A 16,889-nucleotide genomic window follows, 5' to 3' on the forward strand; every position below is an offset into this window, starting at 1 on the left:
TACATATGGAGGAGGCTTCTGGGGGTAATGGTGAAGCTTGGTGAGGAGGTACAGTAGCTGCTGTCTTGGGGTGTGCAGTGGGGAAACCTCTCTCCAGATTGGTGCTAGTCCAGACTCTGATGGTAAAGCCAGATGAGGAGCCACGGCTCCCCTCTCCCGAGGTCTCTCCCTCCCTTTCCAGCCCAACACTGTAGTCCCAGTACTGCCTGCAGGCAGCTGCCACCACTCAGCTGCAGGATCAGCTGCCTGTGCGGATCCTCTCTGCACTGGGGAAGGTGAAAGGTTTCCCAGGGTGGAATTTCCTGCGAGGTAGTTGTATAGCTGCTTCCCCTATGACCTTACACCCCGATGTGCCTTAGTCATGATGGCATGCAAATACGAGGCAACGAGGTGGGGGCTGGAGGGAGATGCTGGGAAAAGGAAGTGACCTCAGTCATGGTTTAAATATAGACCCCAGCGTTTGCTGCTGCTGGGCCTGGTATTTATGATCTTGGAGGAGTGCTCAGCAGCTCACTCCATCTCTTCTACAGTCCAGGCTGGCAGAGGGTAGTGTCGGGGCAAGGTGTTGGGGCAGCCACCCTGCTTCCCCCTCTTTCCCACATTTCTCTGTCAGCTCCCTCTCCCCAGGCGTGCTGGGGTACATAAATGTGTGTGCCCAGTTGTACAGACATGTACAATTTGTAATCCTGGCAATTTGCAGGCCTGCAGATGTTCCAGCCTCTTCCTTTTGTGCAGATGTGTCCTTTGTATGTTGCATTTAGTGCCAGGACTGGGGATAGGAAGAGTCTGACTGGTCCCCAGCTCTCTGCCATGAGCCTCCTCAAAGTCAAACTAACTTGTTGCACTGCTGGTCACACAGCAGGGTGCAGCTGGGGTACACAGCACTGAGAAAGGTGGTAGGGGAGTCTCTGCCGCAAGGGTTTCCTGCTGAGATCGTGTCTGCGAAGACTTCCATTCTTCAGGCTGGAAAGTGATCTGAGCTTGCTCAAAGGGAGAGCTAGTGTTTCAGGGAGATTTTCTGCAAGGTGGTAGGGGGTGCCTAGCCCTCTCTTGGAGTGTGCCACAGGCATCTCCATGCTGCTTTAATGTGAAAGAGTGTGGTAAGCATGTGCTGCAGGGATGTGGTGCATGGCTCTGCTCCCCAGCACGCTGCGGAGGCTCTGTGTGAGGGCCTAGGTGCCAAGGAAGCCTGGGGTGCGAGTGCACACACCGTGCCCCAGCCCAGGCACCGCTGCGCTGGCAGGAGGTGCAGTGAGTTGGCCTGTGCTCAGCCCGGCCGGCTTGTGGATGCCTTGGGTGACGGTGACACCTAGTGGTTTCGTCCCATAGGCTCCACCTCGGGCCCAGAGGTGGGGCACCTGGAAAATCTGATGCTTCTAGACAGCCAGCATGAAGCTGGACCGGCCACAGACCCTGCAGTGCTCAGGAATCCTTGTATCTCTGACTTGGAGACAGGAGGCAGGGAAGGCAGCCAGTGTAATGGCCCTGCTGATGATGGCTAATCTGTCACAGAGCCCTGCAAAGAGACTTATAGCAAGAAGAGCAGAAACTGTTGTGTTAAAGCTTGTAAGCTCCTCGTAAAGTTCTGGCATTGCTGGGTTCCAATCCTGAACACTGCTGGCATTGCAGACTTCTTTTGTTATTGACAAAGGATCCTAAAGTGGTTGCTGAATTCTGGATGCAGGTGGAAGACTGTACTCATAGGCTCAGCTACATAAGACTTGTTTCCCTTGCTATTCTTGTGGAAAAGGTGGGGTTTTAAGGTCTCAGCTGTGAGCCCTGCTGCTCAAGAGGGCTGGTATAGCAGAGGCCATGTGAGGCACAGTTCACTACCTAGGCTTTTTAGCATTACTTGCCCAGTCCCAGTAACCCCAGTGCACAAACACAGTGGAAATGGCCTGAGGAGGTCTCTTCATCCCATGTAGCAACTGTCCAGGAAGGTCTGTGTTATGGCCTTGCATTGCAGCCTGTGGTGTTATCTGCCAGAAAGGTTTTCTCAGGGAAACTGGCCCATTCATGTACAGATGAGCTTGTCTTCGTGCATCCCAGCACAGCCAAAGGCTGTGTGGGGGTGTCCAGCTGTCACAGCAGCCCATGTTCCTGGCCAGATTTCATATACTGCAGGATGAGATCCTGCCTCAGAGGAAATTTATGCTCCCTGACCAGCAGCAGTACCTTTGGAAGAGATTTCTGGCTTTGCTTCCTGACCTACTAGATGCTGTTAGTCGACTGCAGTCTGCCAAGCTGCAGCATACAGGTGGCTGTACTGCCCTTCACATAGGGCACTCGCAGCTTCCTGCAGGTCTCTCACTGACCCATCCCCAGCAAGTCACACTATCCATTGTACAAAGCAGTTCCTTGTTATCATCCCAAGGGAGCCACATGTGACTATCGAGTAATGTCTGGCACATGCAGGGTTTCTGTTAGGGAACCCACCAGTTGGACTGGAAAGCTAGAAGGATCTGCAAATTTGGTGTTAGACCTGGAAACTCCCTTAGCACAGGACAGGAAACTAGGCTCTGGCTGGTCCTGCAAGTAAGGAGGAGTGGAGTGGGAGAAACTGTTCAACTAAGGGGACAAGTAAGAGCTAGAAGAGGTCTTCTAACCCTGGTTGGGCTGAAGCTGTGACAGGAGAGAGGTTGTAGGGTGCTGGGCAGAAAGCAAATGGCATTCCCAATTCACTTTGCTGTCTTTGAACCTCAGCTTCCACCCACCTTACATGTGTGTGCCTAGGTGGAAGAGAATGTGAATATGAGGTTTTGTTCTACTAAAGACCTTTGAGACTTGTGGCTAAGTAGCCCCACAGAAATGCATCACTCTCAAGATAGCTTCAAATGACAGGAGATCAGCAGGGCCTGCCAAAATGACTCAGAGAACTGCTAGGATTCAAAAGAGCACAAAATTCTCTCTGTAGGTCTTTTGGAACCCTCTCATACACCTGTCAAGGGCACCACCTTCTCTGCCATTTAAAAAGGCATGAGAAGGATCCAAGAAATAAATGGAAGTGAAAAGGGATTTCTCTAGTTTATCAGTCTGATGATATAAGGGCAAGATAATTTCACGACACATTCAAAACAGATTACCCTTGTCAGCAGAGTTGCCCATTGTCTTCTAATGTCTCTGTCTGGCCAAAGCAAAGCTTAAATGAGAATGCCTTTAGCAACAGCAGCCTGGGTTGAAGCTGTTGTTGCTGGTGATGGACACTCTCAGGCAAATGTTCCCTACTGGGGGTCAGGGAGATGATCCTGTAGCCATTGGTTGCTATATAGCAGATTGTTTTGCAGCTGTGCTTGTTGAGATTCAGGCTCATCTGGGTGTTTGAACCCACCCCTGACCTTTGGCTGGAGCTGGCTGGATGACAGCAATTCTATTTTGCTACTGGTTTTGAGGGGTTTGTTTCTCACTGGAAGAACTCAAAGCCTGTTGAATGGTCTTGTGAAAAGGATTGTTTTGAAACATCTATGTTTGCATGGGAAAGGGCAAGTTTCTGATTCTGGTCTTGTCTCAAATCAGAAATGATCCGAGGGTCTCACACCTCACTTCTGGAAAGTTTGTCTTAGTCTTTCCAACCATGAGATACACTGACTTTATTGACATAGTATGGTATTATTTTGGAGGTATTCAACCCCTTCTGCTGTTAACCCTGGGAAGACTGGTAATCTAGGACTGGTGTTGGGTCATGTGCTGGGGATCTCATCCAGATTTGGAGTGCGTGGTATCTCAGGAGGGAGCAGCAGGTTTCTGGAGTCTCTCCTGCTGTTCCCTGCCTAATGTCTTTCTTCAAGAAGTTGTTCAGCTTGCTTAGGACCTTCTCATTTCCAAAGTCAAGGTGTTCAGCATGAGTTTGTGGTGGTGTCCATGGGATTTGGATTGGGTTGTCCAAGATTGCATCTTGCAGTGAGTGATTGGGTGGTTATCAGCATAGGTTATGTGCTTAGAAGGTGTTTGCAATGGTAACCTGGTCTTGTTACTTCCTGGACAGGCTGGCAGAGAAGGGTTTGATGACTTTCTGTGTGTTGCATCACCGTGTCACAATCTGTTTTTTATGTTGAGTGTCTTGTATGTTGGGTTGTAATGAGCAGTGGAACACACAGCACACCTCGGGAGGCCTGGGTTCTGGTGTCCATTGTGTATGCACAACTTGATAGTTATCTGGGTTTCACAAGAGCTTTTCCCAGCATCCGATGGGAGGGAGATGTGGTGAAGCACCTTCCTTTTTGAATCATCGTGGCTCTGTTGTCCTGGCTTCCTCTCTTGCGCCTTCTTCCGAGAGAGATAGCACAGCAGCAGTGCCAGCCAGCTCCCAGATGTGGAAGCTGTGAGGCTGGTGGCAGGCATTGATTCCTCATTCTTTGTGGCAGTGTTGGGAATCCATGCTATCGTCCTTTGGAGAGAGCGGGAGCATGATTCACCAGAAAGTCTTCCGAGAATGCAGCGGGGTTTCAGGTTTCTTCAACCATCAGCTAGCAATTCCCAGATTGCAAGTATGTCAGCCCAGTCTCCTTCGAGAGCTTACTCCGTCTCCCTCTGCTGCTTTTCAGACTGTATTGGAGGAGGCTTACTGAAAGCAGTTTTTGTTATTTTGTTTCAAGATTTCTTGTTCGCTAAGGTCCCAACCTTAGATTTAAAGCTGTGCCTTTTCAGATGTATCAGGTACAAATGCTCTCTGCATTTGGATGTCACCCTTTGTCCAACAGATACTTACTGTGCCTCGAAAGCCCTCCTCCCTCCCTGCATGAGGTTGGCTGGGTTGTCCCCCTGTGTAATAATGGTGGAATCAAGGCATCCAAAACCCAGACATCTTGCTTGGGCTCACAAGTGGAATTGGTGGTAGCTGGGAGCAGAAGCCAGGAATCTCGTCTCTTTGCTTTAACCACTGAAAATTAAGTTTGCTATTGTCTTTAAAACTACCAGGCTGGAGTGGGTGTGTTGCTAAATTGCAGAGAAAGACGGATTTCTGTGCAGTCTTCTTTTTGTCATGTTCTTTTCAAGTTTTGAATTGTTTGTCTCCTGCTGTCAGTGTATCTGCTTTCTAGTTAATTATCTTCCGTGGCCCAGATGTATGGCATGCCTGCTGAAATCTAGTTTGGATCTCAGGGTATGTGGAAGGAGCTTACAGCAGTCAAGATGCCTATTTTCATGCTGTGGCCAGACAGATGAGAGGCCAAGGTGGATCCCTGCTATCCATCTGCAACAAAATCTAGCTGTTGCTACTCCTGAAAGCAGAGCAGAATCTTCAGGCAGCTGCTTCTGCCATTTGTCCCGCTAGGAATTGTTAGGCAAGTGTTATCCCTCTGAGTGGACCCTGGAAGGGAGGGCTTTCCGAAGTTTAGCCAGGTCCCTTCTGTCAGCCCAGGGTAGCTTTCCATTGTGTCTCAGACAAGGTTTTGAATGACCTCCCTGGAGCACCAGCCTAGTCCAAAATAAAAAAAGAAGGTAGGTGTCCCCCAAATGTTTCATTCTGGAGGAACCTCAGAGCTGATGAGGCTCATCCATGCTGAAGGCAGTGCCTGAAGGTTTTGTCACGGTAACTGCCAGGTCCTTCAGAATTGAGATGTGTGTTCCATGCAGTCTCATCTGAAAACCAGAGGGACAGGAGGTGCATCTCTGGACTGCAGGCATGGGCTTTTCAGGGCCCTGGGCTTCTTTGTCCCTCCCTGAATTATTCACCATGCTGGGCTGTACTGGGTTGTGCTGCAGTGCTGCTGAGCAGTCACATTTTCAGTGAAGCATTTTGGGTTCTGTTACAAACACAATATCATGCTCATGCAGATGTGCCACAGGCAGACCTGGATCTCCCGACCTACCTTTGAAATGGAAGCACCTCCTCAGCGGGTGTAGCCACACAATGGCGTCAGTGAGTTTGTGACCCTCAGGACTGGTGCAGAGTGTTGCAGGGATTGTGAGTGCAGCAAAGCAGAGGTGGGGGAGGGCCTCTGGGCCACCAGCAGCAGGAGCTGCTGCAGGGCTTGCTTTCTGGAATGCTGTCTGGCAGCAGCCTCTTCCAGTGGGGCTGAAGGCTCCCTGTGGCTGGCCAGACAGAGGCTGCAGGCAACATGTGTGCTCAGTGTTGCAGCTTGTGCCATATGGACCTTCTCCTCCTCCCTGCTTGCCCTCTCCGTGTCTCCTTCCCTGCTCAGCTCCCCTCCCCCTGCAAGTGGCTTGACAGAGCAATTGGGCAGGCACTGGGACAGCAGCTCTGACATAAATCTCTCCTGGTGTGGAATGAGAGGTATAAATATCCAGAGAGTGATGTGATCTTTCCAGCTGCTATTAATAGGTCTCTGGAGAACAAGAGCGAGCAAGCGAGACTGGCTGACACTTAAAGGGCTAGCAACTCCCTTATGTGCTGTGAAAATTAATCAGTGCTGTAGCTCACCGTCTTCCTCCAGGCAAGAACAGAGCCCTCACCAAGGTGTGTGGGGCAGAGGAGGAGGGAGCAACTAACAACTCCTAGCTAGGAAGCAATGATAGGCCAAGCTGTGCACGAAGGATCCCACTAAGAGGGAATGAATGCTTGAGTGGGCCATGCCACAGCACTGTTTGCATAGCATGCCAGCAGTCCTGGGCTCAGCTTGCAGGGAGGCAGGTGCCGAGAAGACCCCTTTGCAGAGAAGATCCTTTCTGCAGGCACAGAACTCGCTCATGGTGCATGATAAGCTGTAGCCTGTGCTTTGTGGTGATCACAGTCTTTTGGGGAATATGGGTCTGCCATATGTGCTTCACTCTGCTTTCTTTGCAAGGGTGCAGTGATTTGCCCTGGCAGAGTGAGCACTTGGCCTTTGCTAGTGGTGTGTCCAGGCTCACTTTCAGCAAGCCAGGAGCAGCATGTGTAGTGCTTCTGAGCTCTTATGGTGCTATTTAGACACGTGGGGTTTGGTCTGGACCTGGTGCTTCCCGTCCCTGGGTGGCAGAAGATATCTGCGCATCATCTGGCCTGCATGGTCCAAATGGGAGGAACAGACCCCAGCAACCCAGTCCTTGTGTGCTGGGAAGTTTCTCAGCCTGTGCAAAGGAGAGCTTCTCGGGTGCATTGTGGGGGTGTCATGCAAAGCATATAGCAGATGTGAGCAAGTAGAGTAATACATCAGCTTCCATAAACATGTGGTTTACTCTCCTTCCCTCCTGATTCCCTAAGAAGTAAAAATGAGTGTGACAGGGTTAGGGTTAGGGTGTAGTTACCAAAGCTGTGTGTTGGACCAAGGGTTTGTGGTGGCCTTCCAGAATACACAATGTGATATGGAGCTGCATCCCAGTCATCTCTAATGCCTGTGCAAAGTTCCAAGGGGAATATTCCCAGTGTGAGCATGAGACCCTGCCAGGGCAGCTAGATCCTGCAAGGAAGGTTGCTGCAGCATTGCTTAGCTGCATGCATGTCCCTCAGCCCAGAAACCTCTGTGTTCTGCCCTAACCTCCTCTTCTTTGCCAGTCTCTGCCTCAGCCTGTGGGGCTGTTCAGAAAGCTGAGCTAGGTTTTGAGCAGGAGAGCATCATCCTGCTATTCCAGCAGGCCTGTGGCACATTGCATCATCCTGCTGGGCTGGAAGCTCCCGCTAAAGTGGACACCCCCTCACCCATAACCTTAAGGCAGGAGCTGGAACTGTCCCTCAGGCCCCTGGGAGAGGCAGAGCTTGTCTGATGAGTGGCTGCACTTCCCGGCTCTGCCCTTGCCTTGCAATCCACTGCCTCTTTCTCAGTTGCCTCAACCTTTGTTCCCTGCTTTGTCCCAGTTTTCTCTTCATAGGCTTGTGTCAAGACTGTTTGCTCAGATGTCTTCTCTGTGTTTTGCAGGGCAGAGGAAGCCTATTTAGCAGCAAAAGGGGTCCCTGAAAACAGTAGGGCACCAGATTTCTCTCTAGGGTCGCAAAGTTGTCTAAGCTCTGACAACACCTGCAAAATAACTCTGAGAATCCTTCTTCTCACCGAAGTGTTAGGCTGGCGTGGAGCACCCCTTTCTTATCTTGGCCTTGGAAATGAGGGCTCTCATGTATGTGGCTGTTCCTTGAAGTACTGGCAAGTCTCCATGCCTGGGTGAGAGTTTGCAGCTTGTCAGCACGTGAATGAGTAACTGCAGAGCAGGATTTTTTGCTCAAAGGGGCCAAGGCTAATTCCCAGCATGAGCAGCTCTGTGTTGTGCCTTGCCATGGATTTTGTCTGTCTATGTGATCAAGTAACAGCCCCAGTGCACTGGTCCTGGGCTGTGCCCCCAGCAGCCACACCTGTGTGAGGGGCACTGTGCTGACTTGCTGCTCTTTTCTCTTGCAGGTTTCTGATCAAAAGGGCCTGGGAGCTCTCTCCACTGGCACTGTGGGAAGCTTTAGCCAAGCCAATGCACCCTGACAACAAACTGCCCAGCCATGGCAAGGCAGGCAGCAGCAGCGCCCTGGCCCAGCACCACAATGTGAGCCAAGCACCCACCTGTAACTTGGGCTCAAAGGGTGTGGGGGCAGGCAGCCATGGCAGCAAGGCCACTCAGATTTCCCCTGGCAACTCTGGACTGAAAAACAGCCAGAACACTGTCCCAAACTTCAGCTCCTTGAAGGGCAAGGTGAAGCGGGAACGAAGCATCTCAGTGGATTCCGGAGAACAGCGAGAAGCCAGCACCCCATCACAGGACACAGAATCAAAAGGTAATGCTCTCCTAGACCTTGCTTCAGTATGTCCTCCTCTCAGTTGCTACAAACATCCTGACAGGACTCGGAGATGGGAGCATCTTTGGTTTCTGTGCTGTGTCTTCTGTTCAGGCTTGTCCTGGCTGCCTGTGTGACTTTGCATCACTGCTTGTCATATCTGCAATTTTTGGACCAGAGTGGCTGAATTCTAATTTACTTTGTATTTCATTCCCTAAACCATTTGTTACACCCAGATTCTGGCACTGGTTTTTACAGGCTACGGAGGCCATCTAAGCAACAGCACGGTTCACTGAAACTGCACTGAATGGCCTTGCATGTGCAATATGCAAACTTTTAACTTGAGAGACTGAGTTGTCTTCTATCTCCTTGCTGTTGGTGGAGAGCTGCTTTTTGGTGTTGCAGCTACCCAATGATTCAGTCATGGTTAGCAAGGCGGTGCTGCGAGGGTCACTGTCAGAACTGTTCTGTGGTTTCATCAGCAATGGATAACTCTTGTGTTACAGCATGTGGCTTCTGGAAAAGGGCTGAGTCAATGCTTCTAAACCCTTCACCTTGCCCATCTTCAGCGGCCTTCCCTGTAACCTCTTGCATTCCATCAAGTTCTGTGCTCAGTGGCTGTGTGGAATACTTGAGCATCTCACAGATGGTTGTAGGAGGACAAATTTCAGTGGTGCCTTTGCTTCCAAGACTCACACCCGGTCCGTAGACGCAGAACTGCTGTTTTGGCTTGTGCCCCTAAGGATTTGTTTTCACAGTCAAAGCCATGTTGCCTGACTGGTTTAGGAATGGACTTCCTGCCCCCAGGAAGGCTTTCTCCTATAATGTTACAGGGGTGACTGTACACCACTGATCATAAGCATTTGCAGTTTTATCCCACAGCTGTCTTGTAACCACACTTGCACAGGAAAATTATTAGAATGGTTAGATCAGAAATGCCCAAATCTTCTATGTTCCTAGCGCACTGACAGATCATGTGAATATGGTCAGATGTAAAAAAAGATGATGTAAAAAAGTAAGGCCAGACAATGTTTCATTAGTTAAGGTTCCACAACTGGAAGTTATTCATCCTGTGTCTGATTGCTCTCCCTGAGTCCCTAAGTGCCTTTAGGCAAGCCACTTCCTCTCTGAGCTGCATCAGTCCCATCTGAGAGGGGGGACACGTGGAAAGAGCATATGAGTTTATAGAGAGGATGAAGGCCCCTGCCTGATAGATGTTGACAAAAGGCAGAGTCTGTCTCTTGTTTCTACAGAGGACATGAATGCACCCTCCCATTCTATATTCAGGTTTTAACTGCTGAATCACAGACCCTTTAAATTTACAATTAATGCCCAAAGCTCTCTAGTTTGGAACTGCAGAGACACATCCTGTGCGCACAGATTCCTTTCAGGCAGTAAGAAATACATCTCATTCTGAAACTTTGCCTCTCACAGGGGAGCCTCACTAGATCTGGCTGCTAAGACAAGGAGCCCAGACTGAGCAGATGCTTCAGGTTCTTAATCAGTGCTGGGCAGATGTTAGCACAACGCTTATTGCTCAGGGCATCCTGGTTGGGTTGGCACTGCCAGCATGCAGCACCCAGCTGGGCAGGACCCCAGCCTTTCAGGCCCTTAAGCTCCTCTGATGGCCCTGTCCCTTTGCAGGTGAGGTGGCTCCTCGTAGTAAGCGACGGTGTGTGCTGGAAAGGAAGCAGCCATACAGCGGCGATGAATGGTGCTCTGGGCCAGACAGTGAAGAAGACGACAAACCCATCAGCAGTGCACACAGTGAGTGACTGCCTCCTTACCAGCTCTGAAGCTTGAATAAAGCCAGGTCCTTCCTGTGGCTCAGGAGGGCTCATGACACTGGCACCTCTAGCTTTGCCTGTGTGTGCTCACTTACCTGAGTGCGTGGGGGCCCACTGCAGCTGGTGGTCATTGTACTGTGAGAATGTTTGCCATACAGTGAGGTCTGGGACCTATTTTGTGGAGATGCTGAGATGCTGGAGGGAAAAGTGTTGAGATTGAATGTCCCTGCTGTATGTTTCTCTGGCCACTTCCCTGGTCATAAAGGCAGCTATAGAGGGCGTCGTGCATTGCTCTTGTTGCAGCAGCTGGGTCTGTGCCAGGCCACTCACCGTTCTCTCTGCAGCTGTATTCTAAAGACAGCTGAGTCTAAAGAGACTCTTGGGGTCTTGACAGTGGTTCAGGCAGAGCTGAGCTGGCCTGAGGTCTGCACTTTTTGGGACAGTGAACTGTAGGTATCCTCTGTTTTCCGAAAGCATCAGCATTCTTTGACATTTTGTATCTCATATTCACTTTGCTTTCAAACTGTAACAGGGAGAATATCTGAGAGATGGGGCAAGGTCCTGTGGGGCCCAAGTAGATGCCCATGTTGTCTGCTGGAGAACATAAATGTGTAGAAAAGCAAGAGGGTGTCCTCTATGCCTGCCAGCACATTGTTGCCATCGTCTCCAGAACATCCACTTGCAGTTCTCAGCCCAGTCCACAGACTCTGCAAGTGTGTGTGGGAAGGGATAGTGCTGGTTCCCTTGTCACAGCCTGCTCCCAGATCTGCCTGGCGGGAGTGGGTTACGGTGGGGCTGCTCAGGGGCAGGGGCTGGCAACGAGGCAGCGCTTGTGTCTCCGCACCGGCTTCCCAGCGATGTCTCGAGTGAATGCTGCGGTGAGGCAGGGTCGGGCTGCAGGGGCTGCTGCGATGGGGAGAGGCAGCTGGAGGGGGGAGCAGGGAGTCAGCTGAGTTAGGGGGCGAGGGTAGAGGAAGGCAGGGCATGCCTCTGCTAATTGCAGTGCTTAGTAATATTAATTATGGATCTCACTTAATAACGGCTGACGATTGACAGTCGCCTGCGCCGTGTGCAGCCGCCCCGGGCCGGGCGGGCCGGTGCTGCCACCCGCTGGTGTCCGTGACGCCCTCGGGCTTCGGCCCGGCTGCAGCGCCCGCCTGGCAGCTCGTCTCCTCTGCTCCCGCAGGCTGTAATGTAGCAGATCCTGCGATGTCCGCGGCTCCGCAGCTTGGCCCAGGGTCCAACCCGCTGCCGAACCTAAGCGAGAGCAGTGCTTCCGGCGTACCCCATGGTGCTGCCCCTGGCTTGCGGTCAGAGGCTGCGGGAGGTGGAGGCGGCGGAACAGGGAAGCAGCCTTCACAGTTTGTTTACGTCTTCACAACGCACCTTGCTAACACGTAAGCGGTAAACCCCATGCCTCCCCCACCAGTATTGGCTGGCCTTGCCACACCTGGCCAGCCTTGTCACACCTGCCTGCTGCATGCAGCACAAGAGAGCGGGAGAAACCTCTCTCTGGTTGCACAGAGTGGGAAACCCCTGGAGTTCATGGGGTATGCTGGCAGCCGCTGCAGGTGGGCAAACTTAGACTGAAATTCCCATTTACTCCCAGTGAGTCCTGGCTCTGCACTCTGTTTCACCCACTGTAGAGCTCATCTAGGCGGCATCCAACAAAATGATTCACCCAAAGCAATGTGGGCCGCTGGTCTGATTCAGAAGTATCTAAAGGGTGGGTGTCACAGGGAGTGTAATGTAACACATGGTATTCTCCACACAATTCCTCTCTTCTGTCCCGCACTGTCTCAGCCAGAGAGCCTTAGCAGTTAGTATAGTGTGTTTAGCATAGTCTGTTTAGTTTTAGAGCTCTGCTGTACCACAGGTGCAGTGTGGGAGATCCCAGAGCATCTTGCTGACAACTTAGTGGCAGCAGGCAAAAGCAAAGCCTGTCACAGGACATGCAGAGAGGGAAATTGAATGGCAAGTGATCATCTGTTGGAGATCCTCACTGGGGACTGTGCAGGACAGATGGGAGGACTCTGAGATCATTCCCCCTTCTTAGTTGCCTCCAGAGATTTCCTTCTTCCTGCAGAACTGAAGAATGGAGGTGGCAACTAGGGCCTTGGATGAGTAGGATGGGGCACAGTGCCTGTTCTCAAGTGATTTGTGCTCTCTCCCCAGAGCTGCAGAAGCTGTCCTGCAGGGCCGAGCTGACTCCATTCTGGCCTACCATCAACAGAATGTCCCACGGGCAAAACTAGACCAGGTATACCACCCGTGAACCAATTGTTCCTGTTGGCACATGCTGCCAACTATTACCCTTCCTGTCTGATGTGGCCATTCTCCACAATCCCCTGGCTCAGCTGTGAAAGAAGGGGTTACCGGAATGCCCTTTCAGTGAGGTGGGAAGCTGCTTTGCTGCAAAATCTCTTTGGCACAAGTCCTTGCTGTTGTCAGCTGCAGAAAGTTTGGGATGGGGCATGGCATGTTCCCCTGCAGCCACATGTGCGGAGTACCTGCTTGTGCATTCCTAGATCATGTAGTCATATCTACATTTTTTTTCTTGCAAGGAATGAAGGTGAACTTCCATGAGGCTTCATTTTGGGACAGAGAGGTCTCCTGCAGGGTGCAGGGAAGAATACCTTTCTAGGATCTTTTCCTGCTTAAGTTTCTTCCCCTTTTCTCTGCCAGGCACCACCTGCTCCTAAAGCGCTGGGGGTTGCTGAGCCACTTCCAATTAACCCTCCTGCTGCCAACACTCCACAGTCCCAGCCACTGGTCCCTCAAGCAAGTCAACCACAGCCGCAGCCTCCCCCACCACAGCCTCCAGCCCCACCACCACAGGCCATCAGTCAAACACCTTTGCCTGCACCCAGCAGCCTGCCCCAGGAAGGGACAAGTGAAGATGGTCGGAGAGATCTGACTCCCAATTCTTTGGGGAACAATAGCAGCAACAATCAGCCTGGAAGTAACCATCCAAATACGCCCACTGCATCTGCCAGCACCATGCAGCCTGGACAAGTGGATTCCTCCACCACACCCAGCTCCAGCCTCCTTGTAGAGGGCCCAGGGATGCCGGGGAATGGGCAGGCAGGCCTGGGCCCCAGGAACACCATGAACTCAGAAGGGCTCTCAAAGGAGCAGCTGGAGCACCGAGAGCGCTCTCTGCAGACCCTGAGAGACATTGAGCGTCTGCTGCTGCGCAGTGGGGAGGCCGAGCCCTTCCTGAAGTCCAGCCAAAATGCAGGTGAGGGGGGGACTGCCTCTCAGCCACAGGTTGCCCAGCCCCCTGCGCCCCCTGCCAGCATGAAGAAGTATGAAGAGCCTCTGCAGTCCATGATCTCCCAGACCCAGAGCCTTGGTGGGTCCGGCCTGGAACATGAAGTGCCCCACCATCCTGGCGCTGACATGGGACAGCAGATGAACATGATGATGCAGCGGCTGAACCAGGACAGCCTGACACCAGAGCAAGTGGCCTGGAGGAAGTTGCAGGAAGAGTACTACGAGGAAAAGCGACGGAAAGAGGAGCAGATCAGCATCCATGGCCGGCCCATGCAGGAGATCATGATTCCACAGTCAATGGGCAGTATGATGATGCGTGGGCCACCACCACCCTACCACAGCAAGCCTGGAGAGCAGTGGCCACCAGGGATGGGCAGCCAGCTGCGAGGACCCATAGATGTGCAGGACCCTCTGCAACTGCGGGGAGGGCCACCCTTCCCTGGGCCACGGTTCCCTGGGAATCAAATGCAGAGAGTGTCTGGCTTTGGAGGGATGCAGAATATGCCCTTGGATGCTCTTGGGCCCATGAATGCCATGCAGAGGCCAGTCAGGCCCGGCATGGGATGGAGCGATGATATGTCTCCTATGGGAGGCCCTGGGAACTTTCCACAAGGCACCTTGCCCTACCCACCAGGGCAAGGGGACCCAGAAAGGTTTATGAATCCCCGTGCCAGAGAGGAGATCCTGCGGCATCAGCTCATGGAGAAACGCCCAGTGGCAATGCAGAGGTCCATGGGGATATCCAGCAACTCTATGAGCCAGGGCATGGAAATGGAGAGGATGATGCAGGCTCATAGGCAGATGGATCCATCCATGTTTGCTGGGCAGATAACGGGTGAGAGCCTGAGCAGTGCCCCAGTGGGAATGGATTTTGCAGGCACTCGGGGGATGCTGAGCCCCCCAATGAGTCAGTCAGGCCTTCGGGACATGGACACACCCATGGGCCCTGGCAACCTCAACATGAACATGAATGTCAATATGAACATGAACATGAACCTCAATGTCCAGATGACCCCACAGCAACAGATGATGATGTCGCAGAAGATGAGGGGCCCTGAAATGATGACCCACCAGGGCATGAACCCTGACGAGCTGGCCAGGGTTAGAGCTCAGAATGGCAATGGCAGTGCAATACTAACAGGACCCCAGAAAATGATGATTCCCTCACAGTTCCCTAACCAAGGACAGCAAGGCTTCTCAACTGGGCAAGGGTCTTACCCCAACCTGCCCCAGGAGATGGGCAGTGGCTCAGACATGTTCAGCCCTGAGCAGGGCACTATGCCCGTTGGGAGCATCAGTGGCACCACCAGACTCAGCCATATTCCTCTGCCTCCGGCCTCCAATCCCACACCCACACCAGGGGGAAACCTGGCCAACATGCACCCAGCACCTTCCCGGGGACTGGGCCGCCGGCCCTCTGACCTCACGATCAACATCAACCAGATTAATTCCCCCAGTATGGGTCACCTCAAGTCTCCCACCCTTAGCCAGGTGCATTCGCCACTGGTCACCTCCCCATCTGCCAATCTCAAGTCCCCACAGACACCCTCACAGATGGTGAGCATGCCACCTTCAAACCAGTCTGGACCCCTTAAGTCCCCCCAAGTGATGAGTTCCTCTCTCAACGTCCGGTCTCCAACTGGCTCACCAAGCCGCCTGAAGTCCCCTTCTTTGGCTGTTTCTTCCCCTGGTTGGGTGCCATCTCCCAAAGCCACCATGCCCAGCCCAGGAGTCAACCAGAGCAAGCAGTCTCTCAATATGAACTCATCTGCTTCCATCGGAGCACTGGATCAGGGTACGCTGGGTGTCTTGTATGCGAGTGCATGTCTGTGCTTGGTTTTGGTGAGTGTGTGGACAGGGTTTCTCTCCAGCCCACAAGCTCTCTCTGGAGCAGGAAGACATGTGTTCCTGTGCCTGGCTCCGCATCTCACAGGGCAAGTATTTTTTCCCAGGAGTCCAAACAGGGCTTTTTCAGGTAGATCTGTAACACAGGCAGCAAACGCTGTGTCTGTGCTGGGCAGTCAGGGGCAGGTTTAAGTGAAAGTCTGTCACTGCTCTGGACTAGGGTCTCTGCATGAGCCTTCTCAGAGTCCAGAGAGTGCTGGACTGTGCCAGCTCTGTGCTTTGCAGCCTCCTCTGGTCACTGCTGTCAGAAGGTGAGGACAGGGTTGTTCTCTGGTGGGAGCAAGCCACAGTGTGTGAACAATACTAAGTTGATCTTTCTCTTGCTTGCAGGTTCTCTCCCATCTGGGCCCCGGAGCAGCTCTTCCGCACCAGCCAGCAACACCTCTAGCACCATGAATCCGAACATGCCTTTTACTTCCTCTCCAGATCCATCCCCTTCCCAGAACCCCCTCTCACTGATGATGTCTCAGATGTCCAAGTATGCCATGCCCAGCTCCACACCACTTTACCACAATGCCATCAAAACCATCGCCACCTCTGATGATGAGCTGCTGCCAGACAGGCCTATGCTCCCACCTGGAAGTATGTCAGGTATCTGCTTCTGGAGGTGGGCTTGCGAGGGGTCAGACTGTCTTGTGGCTACCAGTGGACATGAGGCAGCAGGTGGCGGAGGTATTAAAAACTGATCTCCCCATGACTGCCATGTCACATATCTTAAATTTCCCCTTGTTTGTAATAGTCTGTGCACTTCCTTGCCTCTGCCCAGGCTGTCCATCAGCTTTTGGCTTGGGTGGAAGGGCATGAGCTGGTCTGGCTTAAGGAGTCCTTCTTCCACAAGACCTGGAAGTTTTTTACCTTTACCGATGTAGATGTATTGGGCCTGAGTTTTCATGGCTCCTGGAGTTTTCTCTGGTCCAGGACTTGGAGGCAGAGGTCTGCTGCTTAGAGCCCTTGTGTTCCTGTGCAGTGGGACAGGGATGCTCTAAATGGGGCTTGGGAGTCTGGTGTTTTGAGTGGTGCCCAAGTGCCTACATAGGCAAGGCTGTGTTGTAGCACAGTTGTGATTTCAGTACGCCAGATATGCTCCACTAATTAGTGGCACTGAGGTGAGGACATGTAGGCAAATGAGTGTTTTTTGTCACGCGGTGACCAGCCCAAAGGGAAATTCCAACATGCTCTACCACTTGACTTAGGGGTTTAAAGCTGTCTGATAAATATTTTTGGCAATTTTGAATATGAAAAATCATCTTTTTGACTCTTTCACCACTGAGCAGTCATTTAGGTTGACCGCA

At 52.1% G+C, this 16,889-nt stretch overlaps 1 protein-coding gene across 2 annotated transcripts in view; it reads left to right on the forward strand.

Moving 5' to 3' along the window:
* Positions 1-16,889, forward strand: part of BCL9L (BCL9 like) — a 46,585-nt gene that overhangs the window by 24,519 nt on the left and 5,177 nt on the right. The window contains exons 2-7 of one of the 2 annotated variants that reach the window (XM_058856842.1): positions 8,265-8,629; positions 10,274-10,396; positions 11,603-11,813; positions 12,592-12,676; positions 13,102-15,487; positions 15,928-16,188. In XM_058856842.1, coding sequence (XP_058712825.1) covers positions 8,329-8,629; positions 10,274-10,396; positions 11,603-11,813; positions 12,592-12,676; positions 13,102-15,487; positions 15,928-16,188 — 3,367 coding nt within the window. In that variant the 5' untranslated portion in view covers positions 8,265-8,328. The remainder of the gene's footprint in view (positions 1-8,264; positions 8,630-10,273; positions 10,397-11,602; positions 11,814-12,591; positions 12,677-13,101; positions 15,488-15,927; positions 16,189-16,889) is intronic. The other variant, XM_058856843.1, reaches the window with a different exon arrangement.

The sequence above is a fragment of the Poecile atricapillus genome, chromosome 25 (genome assembly GCF_030490865.1).
Source record: "Poecile atricapillus isolate bPoeAtr1 chromosome 25, bPoeAtr1.hap1, whole genome shotgun sequence".
Taxonomy (NCBI): Eukaryota; Metazoa; Chordata; class Aves; order Passeriformes; family Paridae; genus Poecile; species Poecile atricapillus.